This window comes from Pholcus phalangioides, unplaced genomic scaffold (genome assembly GCF_987345545.1).
Source record: "Pholcus phalangioides strain wild (caught in Gottingen) unplaced genomic scaffold, Ppha-v1.0 ptg000039l_1, whole genome shotgun sequence".
Taxonomy (NCBI): domain Eukaryota; kingdom Metazoa; phylum Arthropoda; class Arachnida; order Araneae; family Pholcidae; genus Pholcus; species Pholcus phalangioides.
This window is the reverse complement of record NW_028301625.1, coordinates 28603707-28620126: the sequence shown is the minus strand read 5'-3', so window position 1 is coordinate 28620126 and position 16420 is coordinate 28603707. Positions and strand designations below refer to the sequence as shown.

Sequence of the window (16420 nt, the reverse complement as noted above, 5' to 3'; positions counted from 1 at the left end):
CTTAATTTTTTATGGTAACTTCACAAACTTGCATGTGGAAAACTTAAATATTTTTACTTGGGCTCTTAACCTATGGGTATTCTTTTTTTTTTTTTTTTAAATATTTGATTTTTTTAATAGAAAATATTTTGAAGAAAGAAAAATTTCAGAATTTGAAACAAATGACAGAAATATGTACATAAATCCATAATCAATGCAAAATAATGCAAGGATTGATGAAAGAAATCATCTCTGAATAACTAAAAGCCTTTCAATAATTTGAGGCCCCTTTTTGATTTGTTGTCCTGGTTCCAATCTCGTTCGTTCATCTGTTAATATATCATAGTCACTGGTTACAGAAACCCAAACATTTCAGCACTTAGAAATATTTAATAATCATTTTCAAATTCAAATTATATTAAATTTAGAAAGGTTAAAACATCAAATTTGAATTTGACAGTATAAATTTGATTCCTGTATATACAGGACGAATGGTGATTTCGACCCCCCCCCCCCCTCAATGTTTTCTTCATGGCGGCGTCTCTGTGCTTACGCATGTAGGAAATTTATCCTGAAACTTGGAGATGTAGTTTGGACCCCCCCCCCCCCGTTCTGTGAATAATAACAAACTTGTAATATAAGCTTATGAAACTTTTTGTTTTCAAGCTCAACCCACGTAGTTTTAACATCACTATACTCCGTGTGCTACACTTTCGGGCCTCCAAACATGATCTCACGTAAGCCAATCAAACTACCCCCCCCCCCTCTTTCCTGCCAGATCTATTTCTGAAAAGCATCATACTCTGAAATGTGTAAGAAGGATTCTTCTCCATTGTTTGCCCAAGATTCAGTAATGGCTGCAAGGTCAAGGCCCCTCCACAGCTTTCATGGTCTGTAAAAAAAATTAATACGAGTAGAAATATCTATAGAATAGAAATTTCTTATTCAATGAGGTAAACTGAGGCAAGTGGAAATTGGGTATTGGGTATAAGTGGAACCGCACATGATTTGTAAAATTCAATTAGCTTCTGGGAACAGTCTCTTGCAGATTTTTTCTTTCTTTCTTTCATACCTACCTACATTTTCCAGTAAAAATATCATAGGTACGTTAGCTGCTCATACAAGGAAGTTAGGCTTTTGGTCAAGACACTACCTGTTGTGCCCTTTACATTTCAACTATTTCTGAAAGTGTGAGTTGGCCTAATATTGATGTTTCGTTGCCAATTTCTTCCTTTCTAATTACTTTTTCTGTCATTTTAATATAATTATGATATTTCTTTAGATAAAATAGGAATTAAGAGGTTTTTATTTTTTTCATGTTTTCACTGTGTCAAGGCAAGTGGAATCCTATGCATTTACACTAACCCCCATACTTTCACAAATTTTTCATTTCTCTTCTCATTTGCCTCTTATGTCAGGTAATATTTACACCGGGGGGGGGGGGTATTTTTACTTTTTACACATTGTGCGTTTTCTACATTCCAAAGTTATCGTGTATGTGTGTGACTGTGCGTTTAACGATTATTTTTCTGCATATTAAAGTTGTAAATTAGCTTTTTATACCAAAATAATAAAATGTTTGTGCTTTTTATAGTTTAAATGAATTTTTTCTATTTGATTAAACTTCTTTCATTTATGAATGATTTTAAAGCACAATCAGCGTTAGTTTTCACTTCACTTACCCCCTCATTGAGGCAAGTGAAACAAGATAATAGGGTTGCTATAAAGCTTCTTGATGGTAAAGAGAGATGAAAGAAAACACAGAGAACTTGTTCAAATTTATTCTACTGGTGTTTGGATGTAATATTATGCCTGTTATCATAAAGAAGTTTAAGCACTAGCCCTAAAAAGTGAATGATTTGAAGAACCTGCTGCCATATTTTCAAGAAGTTTCTTTGACTTCTCCAACATAGGTGCTAGGTTGAACTTAAACTTGAGTTTACCTTACTTCAGTTCTTAAAATTTTACATTAGTTCCAACATTCATAGGTTGATTTTTCAGAAAAAACCAGAAGTAGCCAACCTTTTTTCAAGCCGTGCTACAATTGAGATTATTTTTGATGTGCATACCACTTTACGAATTTCAACATGCAGACTACAGTCTGCGAAATACCAAGAAAATTTTGGATACTTATCTCTGAGCCTGCGAATGATGATGGTTGCAGCTTGATGCATCTTGTTTTTACAGGATATAAGCATCGTTTTCTTGCCCCAATAAAATATTCCTTGACTCTCCTCTTATTTTCATAAAAATGTTCATTTTGTCATTCTTTCGAGTTTGAAAATGTTTTTATTTTTAAGCGTCCAACAACTCTGGCCCCGAAGATGAAAAACCAAACAGAAACACATTAAATAATAAGTTATTTTTATTGTTAAGAAAGAACCATACAATTTATCAGCTTAGTAGCTTATAAGATTATCAAGAAGAAAAGGATTGTTCAAAAGTTGGAGAGAATTTTTTCAATTAAAAAATGAAATAGAATTTTTTGAATTTTGAAAAAGTCATCGCTTGCCACTACTGATATAATGGCATGCCATTTGGGGCACGTGTGTCACACAGGTTGGCCACCTCTGATATAACATACCATTGTATTCAGGATTAGTAAATGTAGCTTCCAATGCATTGGAGATTCTTGAATAAGTTAATGCACATGTTTTTCTAAGTTATACAATAATCCGTAAACATTTTTAGATGCCCCTCTCTTCAAATGTCTTTCTGATAAAATTCAGTGCTTCTCATGAATTTTTTCTCTGTTAGAATATCTTGCCAATTTCTACTATTATCTTCATTCTCTGAATGAAGGTTATATTAGAAGATAATGAAATTATCTTCATTATCTGAATGAAGATAATTTATTTTATTTTCTCACCATGTATCTCCTGTACACTGTGTATGTGCTTTATGTCATTCACTATATCCCTGTCATTTTTATCGTCACATTCTTTCTCTAACCATTTTTTTTTTTCATAAACCACTTACCAATAAGTTCTGCCATTCATCAAAGCTCATTTTGTTACAACTCTGCTACCCTCATTGTTCATAGACAAAGGTAACAGACATTACAAAGGTAAAAGTGATGATTGGTAGCCTTTCGGATAACCTTGTGAATAACAAAAATGTCCTATAATTTCCCACCACTGAAATGAAGGGGGAGGGGGGGGAAACAATGTTTGTTTTTATTGATTAGATTCTTACATGAAGCCGATTCCTGAAAGCATTAACTATTGTAATTTAATAGTATGTGTAGAATGAACATCTGTGAATGACAAAAATCACAGGAAATGCTTATTAGTTTTTTCTTTTGTTATGAAGTGGTAATTCCTAGTAACTTGTTTAGAGTCATTGTTAAGGGGCCTAACTTATGTGTGAACAAAAACTTACAAGTTATTGGCTCATTTGAAGATTTTAGGCACAATTATTAAAAAAAATTCATTTTTCCATTACCACACTTATTATTGTCACCACTTTTTCTGTTACAGTGGAACTTTGGTTAACGAGCAGAAATTTTGACTCCTTAACGAGTGATAATTCACATTACAAGCAAAATTTTGCACTTTGTTTTTATTTATTTTCACATTATAACAACTGAGCTGATGGTTTTTTGCTTTCATCCACACACGTACTATGTAATTGCTGGTAATATTCTCCCATACAGTCTCCGGTCAGCATGTCTCACACAAAAAATGAATGCACGTGTGAACATGACTGTTTACATTGCAAAAGTAGATGTAACACTATAACCACACATATGTGTGCTGAAGTTTAAAATTCTGCTTGGAGAAAACTGTAGGCTGATTCCATTATTGAACGTGACTTTAAGGGGCTGGCTCATGAATAGGAGCCAACATTTGTCAAAGAGATTGTGTCCATGGATGGGAAAGACCATGGGACTAGAGGTGAACGAATACAACATGCAAGAGCTAGTGGTAGAACATGGCAAGGAGTTGACTGTAGATGAACTCATGTATCTCCTTTGCATGCAATAGCAAGAGTTTGTAAATGGTATCTCGTCAGAGGAAGAAAGAAGTGTGGAGAAGTCCCTCACTTCAGATGAGATTAGAGAAATGTGTAGAATGTGGGAATCTGTAAAAAGTTTTGTAGAGAAGAATGAATCAAGTAAAGCTGTAGCAAAGCGAGCAATGTATCTGTCCAATGACAATGCAATTTGAGTTGTTTTGTATGCTTATGTATGGGTTATTATATTACTTATACTTTATATATATTGCAGAGATGCTGCTGTACTCTAATTTACCTGGGTCCTGGGACATAGGGTATTCAAAAAATCTGGGTCCCTTTTGAGTAAAAGTGCCTTTTTGCAAAATTTTGCTTTTCGAAAAAAATCATCCTGAAAAAATATGGTTCCCTCCCCCCCCCCCCCAATTCACTGGTATTTCTATGAATTTTTTATAGCATGCCCCAGGTCTTTCATCACCCGCATGTATCTCTTCGTTGAGACAGAGTGGCAGGCCATGTTCTGAGTAGGAGGAGGAGGTATCTCAGTGAATCAAATAAATAATTCATTTGTAAAAACATGTTCTATCCAAAGGTTCATTTACTTTCATTGTCTACTAGTAGGAAAAGCAAAGAAGCCCATTAATAATGAGAATTTAACATGTGGAATTTAGCACATGTAATAAATCTATCGCAAATATACAGTCGATCCCACTTATAACATTCCCATTCAGAACATTTTCACTTAGTCTGACTTATTTTTGTCGTCCCAACTCTATAAATAATTCTCATCAAGATTTCCTGCTTACAACGTTTTTTATGACAGTTTTTTGAAAACGTTATAAGCAGGATCCACTGTAATTAAAAGTTAGAGGCACAAATTTGTTTAAATATTTACTAATACATTAGTTTATTAATTCCCTTTTGATTGATTTTTTATTTCTTTAAAAAAAATCTTAGCTCCCTCAATAATATCTTTTGATTTAAATTTAAAGCAAATATGAGATTCTCTCTCAGTACACTTCTCTTCTGATTCCCTATTCATATAAATCCTTGCGAAGCAATTTCCTGGTAGAATGATTTTATTTTCCCTCCCTGATGATCCACCACTCTGATCTGTCCCCATTTAACTGCCACATATTTTCACACCTAAATACGGGAGCCATGTTAGATTTGTATTGGTGAAACTTAAGTGTGTTTGTGTGCCCAGCATTTAGCGTGTTTTGTGTTCAGTAAGTGGTGCCATCTATCTAGGGCTGCAACTAGATACTTTCTCAAATGGGGCAAGCACACATTTTGGCACCCTGTGTAATGTAGAAGCAGTTATAAAGGGTGAATTTGGTGCTCCTTTAGTCCAGAGCCTGGGACACTAGACCCACCTGCTTCCCCCCACCAGTTGCGACCCTTCATCTATCCTCCAAATTGGTAATGTATGGATTTTAAATTAAATGTATACATATTTGTGTTGTAGGTCTTTGATTTTCGTGGCAACCAGAGCTTTTTTCAAAGAAATAGCCAACTTAAAATTGGAAAACCTCAGAAAAATCATATTTTTAGCAGATTACCACTGCGCAATCACAGGGTTCCAAACCCAGATTTTCACCAAAGGCAAAATCTAGGGGTTATGGGGGCCTGAGCCACCCCCCCAAGAAAATGAAAAATGAAAAATAATTTTGTAGAAAATTATAATATTGGAGAAAACACTGTCTAATACTATGTTAATTTAAAATTATTTTTGAGCGTTAGTGACCCACAATTTCTGTGGAAGAAATCATTGTGCCTCTCCAAAATCCAATTCTGCATACACACCCGCGATTTTTGCGATGCGAAACGGCGACTACCGCATAGCAGCTATAGATGACAAAATGTGGATATTCAAGGTAGTTTTTACAGATTTGGTGGGTTTTTTTTTAATGATCTCGGAAAAAGTTTTACACTTTGAACAAGCGTTCCAAATCCTTTATAATTTTTCAAAAAATGTGCATTTGCAATTTTGTAAGAACAATGCAAATTTACACCATATAGATGCTGTCTTTGAATGCCGGCAAATAGCAGCGAAAATACTGTAATTCCCAATATGTAACCGGAGGGGAGAAAATCCGCATGGGAATAGAAACTGAAATTTGAAACTTCTGCACACGGCCCCTCATTAAGGGAAGCAACTAAATATCTTCAACAACCCGCATGTATATTAATACAGTACAGTATACAAAGTAGTAAAACCACTTTCTGAAGCTTGCACGATCATGATGGATTGTGAAAAGAAAAAAAAAGAAAGGGGGAAAATATTAAGGAGGTTTTCCTTTCTACTTTTTTTCTTCTTGGAACTAGGAAAGAACGTGTCTCAGAGGACGTGTGAACCAAATTTTTATGCATCATTTTCCAAAATTCTGGGTATTTGACGCACCGTCATTTGCACCTCTGTATTGTATTATTATATTATTATTTTGTGTTGTATTATTGATGGAATGCTGATTTTATTAGTCACTTTATGTGAATGAATAACATGGGTGGAGATATACAGGTCCCCCCCCCCCAGACTTTCAAGTTTATCTCCGCCTATGATGAATAATTGTGGAACAAATTATCCAAGTTTCCATTTATTTCTTATGGGGAAGTTTGATTCGATATACGAGTGATTCGGATAGCAAGCATGTTGGCAAAACGAATCAAGCTCATTAATCGAAGTTACCCTTATTAATTTTTTTACTAAAAATTTACACCAACATATTCAATCATGGAATCATTATGAAACCTATTTTTCTTTTCTCTATGCTCATTTGCTGCATGAAGCTATCTGATGATAAAAAAAGATCATTTAGATCTTAGAGATTAAGATCCAAATATAATATAATTCAAAATTTTATAATATCAATGAAGTTATTGGTATTTATATTATTTGCCATTCAAAGCGGTCTAAGAGAATTATAGGCCTTTGGGTAGAGTGATTTTTCTGAGGGCGCCCCTCCCCTACCTGGTTACAAATAACTACCTACAGATTTTAAGCAGTCACGAGCTGCTTAGAATTTATTTTTTGTTCAGCACTACGGAATAAAATCCCAGCGATGCATTGACACTTAAATATTTATTTTTAGAAATACAACATGATTAAATTCTGAAACTTGCATGCGTGTAAACTAAAAATTAGAACAGGCAAAAGGGAAGAACAAGTGAGTATTACACAGCTATATATACTGTTGGTGGCTGACGTCATACGTCGCACAAAGTGTTGCCACAATACTCCCCCCCCCTCCCGTTAAGAAGTAGGTGGAAGCGCAAATCGGAACCTTCTGCCACTTCGGGTGAATGTGTCTTTGGTAGGCACTGTGGATTTCACTTCAGTCGGCACTGGACGTAGCACAACAGCAAGTTTTGATTCTAATGTAAAGGCGGGTTTGACACGGTCAATCGAGACATTGACCTTTTTACCTTTCATCTCTAAGAGAAATGTTCTGACCTTTCTTTGGAGCACACGGTAGGGGCCTTCATACGGTGTCTGTAGTGGTCGTCTCACTTAATCGGTACGCAAAAAATGTGTGCACTGATTCATGTCTCTATGAATGAAGGTGGCTGGCTGATTATGGCGGCTCGCTGGAACAGCTCGAAGATTGTTTATCTTCTCTCGTAAACGAGAAAAGAACTCGTGCACGTTACACGATGGCACTTGCTGTTCGGAGCAAAAAAATTCCCCTGGCAAGCGAAGAGTAGTCCCGTAAACGAGTTCCGCCACGGAACTGCCGATATCCTCTCGTAGACTTGAGCGTAATCCCAAAAGGACCAATGGAATTGTCTCGACCCATCTTTCGTTAGCATGGCAACAAATAGATGACTTGAGGTTTCGATGAAACCCAGACGTGCCAACTTTTGAAATCCAGAAATCCGGAGATTCTCCCAAGGGGGGCAACGGACCGACCAAATCGATGTGCACTATCTGGAATCTTTCGTCCACCAGAGGAAAATTTCCAACTGGGGCACGCGTGTGTCGCTGGATTTTTTATTTTTGACATGAAATACATGAACGTGTCCAGGCAGCACAATCTTTTTAAAGTCCTTTCCACACAAATTTCTGCGTCATGAAATGAACTGTAGCACGTACTCTTGGATGGGAGAGTCTATGCACCGCATCGAACGCCATTCGCCGAAATACTGCTGGAACATATGGCCTAACTACGCCAATAGATAAGTCACATGTAACCGAAACATTTGTAGGTGAAAAAATCAAGTCTTTAATCTCGAGACCAGAGTTGGGACCACGCAACACCCCCAATTCCTGATCGTTAATTTGCTCTTTTGCGAGCTGTTCATAATTCATTTCATTAGGAAAATAAATACTTGAAATTCGTGAAAAGGAATCTGCTACGACATTTTCATTACCAGATATATAACGTATATCTGTTGTAAATTGCCCTAAATATTCGAGGTGTCTTTGCTGTCGTGGAGAACATTTCTCCAATCTTTGTTGGAAAGCAAACGTTAGGGATTTTTGATCCGTGAATATTGCGAAATTCCTGCCTTCTAAGAAATAACGAAAATGTCGCACAGCAGAATAGGCAGCAAGCAATTCACGATCATAAGCACTATATTTTGCTTCTGCAGGTGTTAGTTTACGAGAAAAATATGCTAGAGGTTGCACATTTTTATCCACTACCTGCTGTAAAACTGCGCCAACAGAGACAGAAGAAGCGTCAACCATTAGTGAAATTTCTGCATCAACTACCGGGTGAGCCAACAATGTAGATGTCGCTAAAGATTCCTTACACTTTTGAAAAGCGTTAAGAGCTGCATCTGTCCAATTAATTAGTTTTATCATTTTTCTTTTTAGTAGCTTTTACGAACTGATATAGCGGAATTTGAATTTCTGCGGCTTTTGGTATAAATCTGTGATAAAAATTTAGAACCACCGAAAATCGACGTAATTCTTTGACAGTAAACTAAAAATTAGAACAGGCAAAAGGGAAGAACAAGTGAGTATTACACAGCTATATATACTCTTGGTGGCTGACGTCATACATCGCACAAAGTGTTGCCACAGATTTACATACTTGCTCTCAAAAATTCCATGCCTATCTTGTTTTCATGAGGCCCCTCTAAACTAGAGGCCCAGCGCACTAAGATGTAGTTGTAGCACCATTATGCAGTGAAAAAAAAAACCAAACAAACACTCTGAAACTATTGCTAGAGAAATTTAAGTTGATGATGGCATCACTATTGCCTGGAGAATGTTTCTGTGCAATGCTCTATACAATCACCATTTGGTTTCACTCATACCTCTGAAAATATCTTTTAACTGGTATAATGTGTTATATACTCTATCAATAGCAAGGCATCTGGGAAAGTAGTGACAACGACTACAAAAAATCAAGCCTTGTAACTGCATCCTATATTGAAGAAAAAGTGTGTAAGTTTGAATGCTGCTTGTGTGCAAACATTTTGAGTTTTTTGATATTAAATATAAATCAAATTTTTAGCAGCAATTGTACTCTCTGCTCATCTCGGCATGCATTAAATCAGTTTTGAGACTCTTCTGATGGTTATCATGCACAGTCCACATTGCTTCCATGCACAGAGTGATTTTGCCACACAGAACAAATTCACTTTATTCTCTTATATAGCATTATATTTCGTCATTCCATGTGGATATAAAAAAAATATGCATGCTGAGTAACAACAGATTAGTGCAAGTAAAAAAAATTTAAGAGGGCATATTAGTCATAATAAATGCTCATAAAAAATGAGTACAAAACTGAAAGTTCTATTCTTGTTGACTTTTTACACTGTTAGCAGTTGTGGATTAAAGTGGGTTGAGGCCCCGGGCACAAAAGAAAATATTGGGCCCCTTGAATTAGAAAAAATCCGCCTATGACTGTTAGCTAATCTTTATTCTAACTCAATGTTGGCCTTCCAGTATACTTGAGTGCAGCCTCAATAAGATTAAGAGTGAGAGCTAAAAGGTTATATATTTGTACAACTATACCTGCAAAGTCTGATTTTCCCGGCCAAGATCATGTAAAGCAGCATTGAAATCCTCTAGTTTTGTATGCAGTTCAGAATTACTTATGAGAAGTTTTTCACATTCATTTTCACTTTTCAGGCACCTAAAGATAAATTGTAACACTAAAGTGAAATTTCCAAGCAAATAATAACTAATGAAATTCAAAAGAGTAAGAAAAACTTCAGAAAGAAACCAATAAATAATTTTAAGTTTCTGATATTTTGATTATCTAATCAAAAAGTAAAAGAAGACACTAAGTGAGAATACTAACTATAACTTTAAATACCAAATATTTAAAAATTAATTATGACAAAACATTTTTAAAAACATCAGACTCAGATTCAATTAGAATACACAAGCATAAATATACAGAATGAGCAAAAACTCCCATGAAGATATACTGAAAACTGACTGCTTACATAGAAATACTGGGTTTTTTCTTTTTGAAAAAAATCTCATATCTGCCCCTACTGATACTCAAGCCTGGGTCCCTTGAATGCCTGCCAAGTGCTCTACCAACTAAGCTATATTCACAGATAATTTCTCTCGCAATTCTTTTATTTTAAATATTAATTTTTTTTTAATGTTTGACAAAAGTAAGTGGTCATTCTATTCAGGAGAATGTTTTATATTGAAGTTTAGCTGTTAGTGCATTAAACATGAAATTTCAAATTAATAATGTGCATGTCCCTGTTTAATACTCATTGGTATAGTTTATAGTAGTAGGGTAGTATGGTTTATAGTAGTAGGGTAGTATGGTTTATAGTAGTAGGGTAGTATGGTTTATAGTAGTTAGGGTGATATTCTCAAAATTTAAGTTTCACAAAACGACAGAAAAAATAAATCACTGCATATATTTTTTGTATGCACCTTTATAAAACGGAAAACTGCCTGGAATAAAAAATAGTTTCAGTCTCTTGGCGTTCCGTTTTGTACAGGTTTCACTGTACATCTTGCATTAAGAAGTGGAGAGTATATCTTTCTCTACATAAAAAAAGTGTTGTTTCAACTAAAATACTTAACCTGGAGGGCATAGAGTTTTTTTCTTTTTTAATAAATTAAAAAATTCAACATTTTACTCATGGACGGTGCTGTATCACAAAAACCTCATGAATGCAGCACACATGAAATGCAGCACACATGAAAAACACATGAAATGCAGCACAAATAGTTTATAATTAATGTTTATTTCAATTTGTGTTACATATAACTAATTTAAATTTTTGGTATATTTCATTCAAATGTGGACGATAATAAAAAAGACGAAAAATAAAATACTCATAGAAGGTCAAATTTCAAAATTCTGTCAGAATAAGTTTAATAACTTTAATTTTCTGAACTTGCTTAAAAAACTTTGAAATGTTTTAAAAAATGAAACTATATGTGATAAAGTAAACCAAAAATATTCGAACCATTTTGTATCTGATATAGTTCAAATAAAGATTATATTCTGTTTATTGGAATACTGACAGCTAAACCACGCAAGACCCTTTATCCACCCTAGTTCTAGAGCAATCAAGTGCCTGTCTACAGTAAATCCTGTCTTGAAACTTCTGTGAAAAATTTTTCTCAATCAGTAAAAAATTCTGAAAAAATATGAACTAGCATTTAATAAGACTAGTTTTGTCCAGAATGAAATGTCTTCAGAATGGTAAAATTGCATAAAAATCATTTCCTAACCTCCTCAAGGTCTGGAAACATCTGAACGGAGTAATAAATGTTAAGTTTAAATTTATCTCAAGTATGTTTTTAATTTTCTAAAGAAGTCAAGTATTTTGCAAGCTCGAACAACTGAGCACAACCTGGTTGAATATTTGCTCAAGAGGACACATTGTAGCAACCTTAAAGAAAACAACAATTTATAGCTTTGAACCAGTAAGAGTTTCCCAAAATGTCAATAGCTGGTGTTGGAAAATATTAAAAAAGAACTCAAACCAATGATGGCCTTTCAACCAAAAAAAAAACATTTCTTTATTCAACAAAGCCTGTGAGAGGTTGACTAATCATTCAATCACTTACTTCAGAGTAGCCTCCCGCCCATAAGTCAAATGAAGCTTGTAAAGGGGGTTTTGATCAGGCAGGAAAAATTTTTCTAAAAAATTTCAGTATATGGTAAATATATAGTTCATTGATACATATCAATGCATAAGTAAACCATTTTTTTTGAGAGAGAGAGAAAAAGGCTTTTATTTGTATGAATAAAAAACATTCAATTTTATGTTAGAGGTTGTTTCATCCTATTCATTGTATTTTCCTCCGCTCTCTCCCACTTCCCACCTGTTCCTTCTTCTCTTGCTTTCCAGAGATAGAGTCGAATCTTGGTCCTAAAGTTCTCTGCTCACCCACAACTTCTCAAACACAATCTAGATCCAATTCCTTTTCTGATGCAGTCAAAGCACCCGGTAATTCAGATTCTTCTATCCTTCTTAATATACATGATACTGAAATGACTATTCTTAATCAACTGACACTTCTCTCTCAAAAATAGGACTCTTTCAATATCCAACTAAACGGCTTATCTCAACGATTAAGTGTGGTTGAAGACAAATTTTTCCCTATCGAAGATCTCCAGAAACAGGTTCTGACCTTTCATCAGACTTCTCCGAATTTCATTCTTCCCTAGTCAGCAAAATAACCGATCTGGAGTACCGCTCCCATCGTGCCAATTTAATTTTCCGTGGAATACCGGAAGAACCCCCTCGATGCTTGAATTAAAAATAATTAATTACTGCTCCGATCTTTTTGATGTCAAAATCTCACCTTCCAATATTGACCATTGCCACAGAACTTGGTTCTAAAAGATACGTCGGATCTAGACCCTCAATAATTAAATTCAATAAATGCAAAGTCAAAACCAAAATTCTTAAAAGCACCTCCAAATTAAAAAATAGTGGCATTTCCATTTCCGAGGATTTTTCTCCTGAGACCTGCAGACTGTGGGACAGATTTGAAGGGCCTCCCAGAAATTCAGCGATGCTGGTCTGAAAGTCAAACTTTTTCATAACTTTGCCCTCATCAATAACACTAAATGCATTTGGGATCCTAACGCTAATGATATTTTCCCGATTTCCCAATCTCTCATTGTAATCCTACCCCCGTCTGACTTCCCTCAATCTTCTCCCACCACTTCTTTAGGCTTTGCACCCCGAATTTCACCACCTCAAATTCCCTTTTAGCATCTTAGAAAAATTCCTTCAAAATTGGTACTATTAATGCAAGAAGCATTTCCAATAAAATTTATTCATATATTTGAATCCATATTGTTAGCTCATAATTCCAATTTTCTTGCTGTCACTGAAACCTGGTTATATAGAAATATCAGCAATACCCAATTCTTACATCCTAACTACCTTGCATTTCGTAAAGACAGAAACACCCAGGGAGGGGGCGTTGCTTTCATCTTTAACAGCTCCATTCCTTTTTTTGAAATTTCTTTGGACACCAATCTTGAAATTGTTGGTGCTGAGTGGTGTTGCCTGAACCGCACTCCTATTGCAATATTTTCATTTTATTTACCCCCTGCCCCAGATTTTCACTGTTTGTCAAATTGGAATCAATTTTAGATAGATTTTTTAATTCAAACCTCCTAATCATAGCTGGTGACTGGAACCTACACGGAACTGACTGGCACAAACCAAAGTCCCTCTCGGGTAACCATTTTATTAATAATAGAGTTCTTTTTTTTTTCCTCATGTTTAATCTCATTCAAGCTATCCTAGAACCGACAAGAATCTCAAACCACTCAAGCTCTACATTAGACCTATATATATAATTGCTGTTTCAAATAAAATCCTGGTTTCCGATTTCTCAGTTTTTGATGGCATTTCCGACCACAAAATACCTTTTGTAAATTTTTCTCTCCATCACACTCTCCCTTCCTTTAAGCACGCTGCAAAACTCAATTTTAACAAGGCCAACTTTCCCCTTTTGCAAAATATCCTTCGCATCCATTTCCCTAATTTTGTTTCACCATTTTCCTCAAATGATGTTGATATTCTCTGGAGTAAATTCAAAGCTTTATCAAGAAATTCAAAGCCTCTGTTCCCCTCAAAAATACCTCTTCAAAATGTATCTTTAACCCCTAGATCAATCGTGATATAATCCATTTAAAAAGAAGTATTCACTGAAATGTCTCCAAACTTAAATTCAATAACTTCCTTTCTCTCAGAAATAAGATCTCATCCTTCATCAAAAAACAAATTACCTAACTAACTTTATATCTCAATACCTTAAAACTAGCTCCTCAAAATTTTGTAATTTTCTTCGCCTTCAATCAGCTGGCCCATCTTCCCTCAAAATTTATAACATCGACCATACTTCTCACCTTGATATTGCCACAGAAATTAATCAGGCTTTTTCATCAGTTTTTTTCTCTGACCCCACTCCTTCTCAGTACTCTTTTTCTGATTCATTTTTCAACACTAGTCCTGTCTTCTTCTCTAAAGCAGGCCTTCTGAACCTTTTAAGAAAACTGAAACCCCACTCTATTGGCCCCGATGGGATCCCAAATCATATTCTCAAATTTTGCGCTGATGAAATTTTTAATTCCTTTTAATTATCTTAGTCTCATTAAACTCATCTAACTTGCCCTCTGATTGGAAAATTAATAAGATTATCTCAATTCACACATAAATCAGGTTCTCTTTCAAATTCCCTTAATTTAAGACCCGTCGCAATCACCTCTACCTGCTGCAAGCTATTTGAGCACATAGTTGCTAAGGAAATCCGCTCCCACCTCGATTCAATGAACTTCTTTTCCTCAAATCAACACGGCTTTCGATCATTTTTATCAGTAACTATCCAATCTATACATGATTAATCAAGCAGTATCGACAAAAACATCCAAACTGATATAATTTTCTTGGATTTCTCTAAAGGTTTTGACAGGGTGCCCCACAATAAATTTCTACTTAAACTATAAAACCTTGGCCTATGTGTTCAACTGCTTAAATGGGTGGAAGCCTTCCTTACCAACCGCAGTCAGTTTGTTTCCTTCAAGGGCCAAAACTCTCCACTTCTCCAAGTTAAGTCTAGCATGCCCCACGGTTCAGTCCTCTCACCATTATTGTTTTTGATTTATACTAACAACCTCCCTAATTCCATCAATTGCCATATCAGACTTTTTGCATCATCTACCAAACAGTGCACAACGAATCCGACCAAGCATCTCTCTAAAATAACCTAAACATTGTCGCTGAATGGTGCTCATCCTGGCAATTACCCCTCAATTCTTCAAAAACAGTCTTTATGTGAAAATTACTTGCAAAAACTTCCCTTTGATTTTTCTTACACTATCAATAACTCTATAATCACTGAAGTTTCTGATTATAAATATCTGGGTGTAATTATTTCTGCCGACCTCTGTTGGAATCTCCATGTTGATTATGTCTTTCATATATATATACGTCTCCAAAAACTCTTTTTTTCTTCGTCGGAACCTCAAAAACTCCACCCGTTACACATCAGACATCTCTGCTCCCAAACCTACATCCTCCCTGTACTCTCATGCCTGTGAAATCTGGGACCCCCATACTCTCTCAAACATAGACAAATTAGAATCGGTTCAAAATAATCGGTTCCTGCTTCATTCTTAACTGTTGGTCATTCTCTGCCTCTGTCACTGAACTCAAGTGCAAACTCAATATGCAACCGCTTTTTACCCGTAGATATATATCTCAAATACAAATACAAATACAACGCCACAACAGGCAAAATGCCCAACGAGGTGGCTGATAAAAAGATGCCCATAAAAATATGGTTGTCATATGTTTCAAAAATACAGCAACCCAATTAAAAATGCAATTAACACAAATTACAAACAATATATACACATGATAAAATATTATACGATGCCCATAAAGATTACTTATGGTTGTCTTATTCTAAGAATGGATAGCTTCTCGATTTACCCCAACATGTTTATCGTATTTCTTTTTAAACGTGTCAATTGTGTTACAATTTACTACCTCCGGGGGTAAGCTATTCCATTTATTAACAACCCTATTGGAGAAAAATTCCCTGCGACACCATAACCTTGCATTGTCCCTCACCAATCGATACTGGTGTCCCCTCGATTATCTTTCCTTTTCAAAATCCTTCATGGCCATTTTCATATTGACACTTCAAATTTTCCATGTCAGTCTTTCCATGCAGAATAGAGAAATCACATCTACATATACTGTTCATAAAACATAATTTTCCTTTCGTGGATGCTATCAGTGATTGATAATCTTGGGTATATGAACTCTTAAAAGCTTTATACTTAGCTTTATATAGAAGTTTTATATTTTCTTTCTGAAGACATATTTAATCAGAGGAAATAATTAAAAAACTTTAAAATACAAAGCTGCTGACAAAAAAACTTGTGTTTACCACACGGCTGTTAATGGAATACAATAACGATTATACAGGTACTTCAGCAACCAAGGTCATGCCCTTGATAAATGATTGCTGATAAACGTTTCGTAAATAAAGTCATGTCTTTGCCAGTTGCTTTAA

General features: G+C 35.3%; 1 protein-coding gene across 1 annotated transcript in view; it reads right to left on the bottom strand.

Moving 5' to 3' along the window:
* Positions 1 to 16420, bottom strand: part of LOC149065791 (uncharacterized) — a 141059-nt gene that overhangs the window by 5003 nt on the left and 119636 nt on the right. The window contains exon 27 of the mRNA XM_089253924.1: positions 9905 to 10025. Within this exon, the coding sequence (XP_089110050.1) occupies positions 9905 to 10025 (121 nt within the window). The remainder of the gene's footprint in view (positions 1 to 9904; positions 10026 to 16420) is intronic.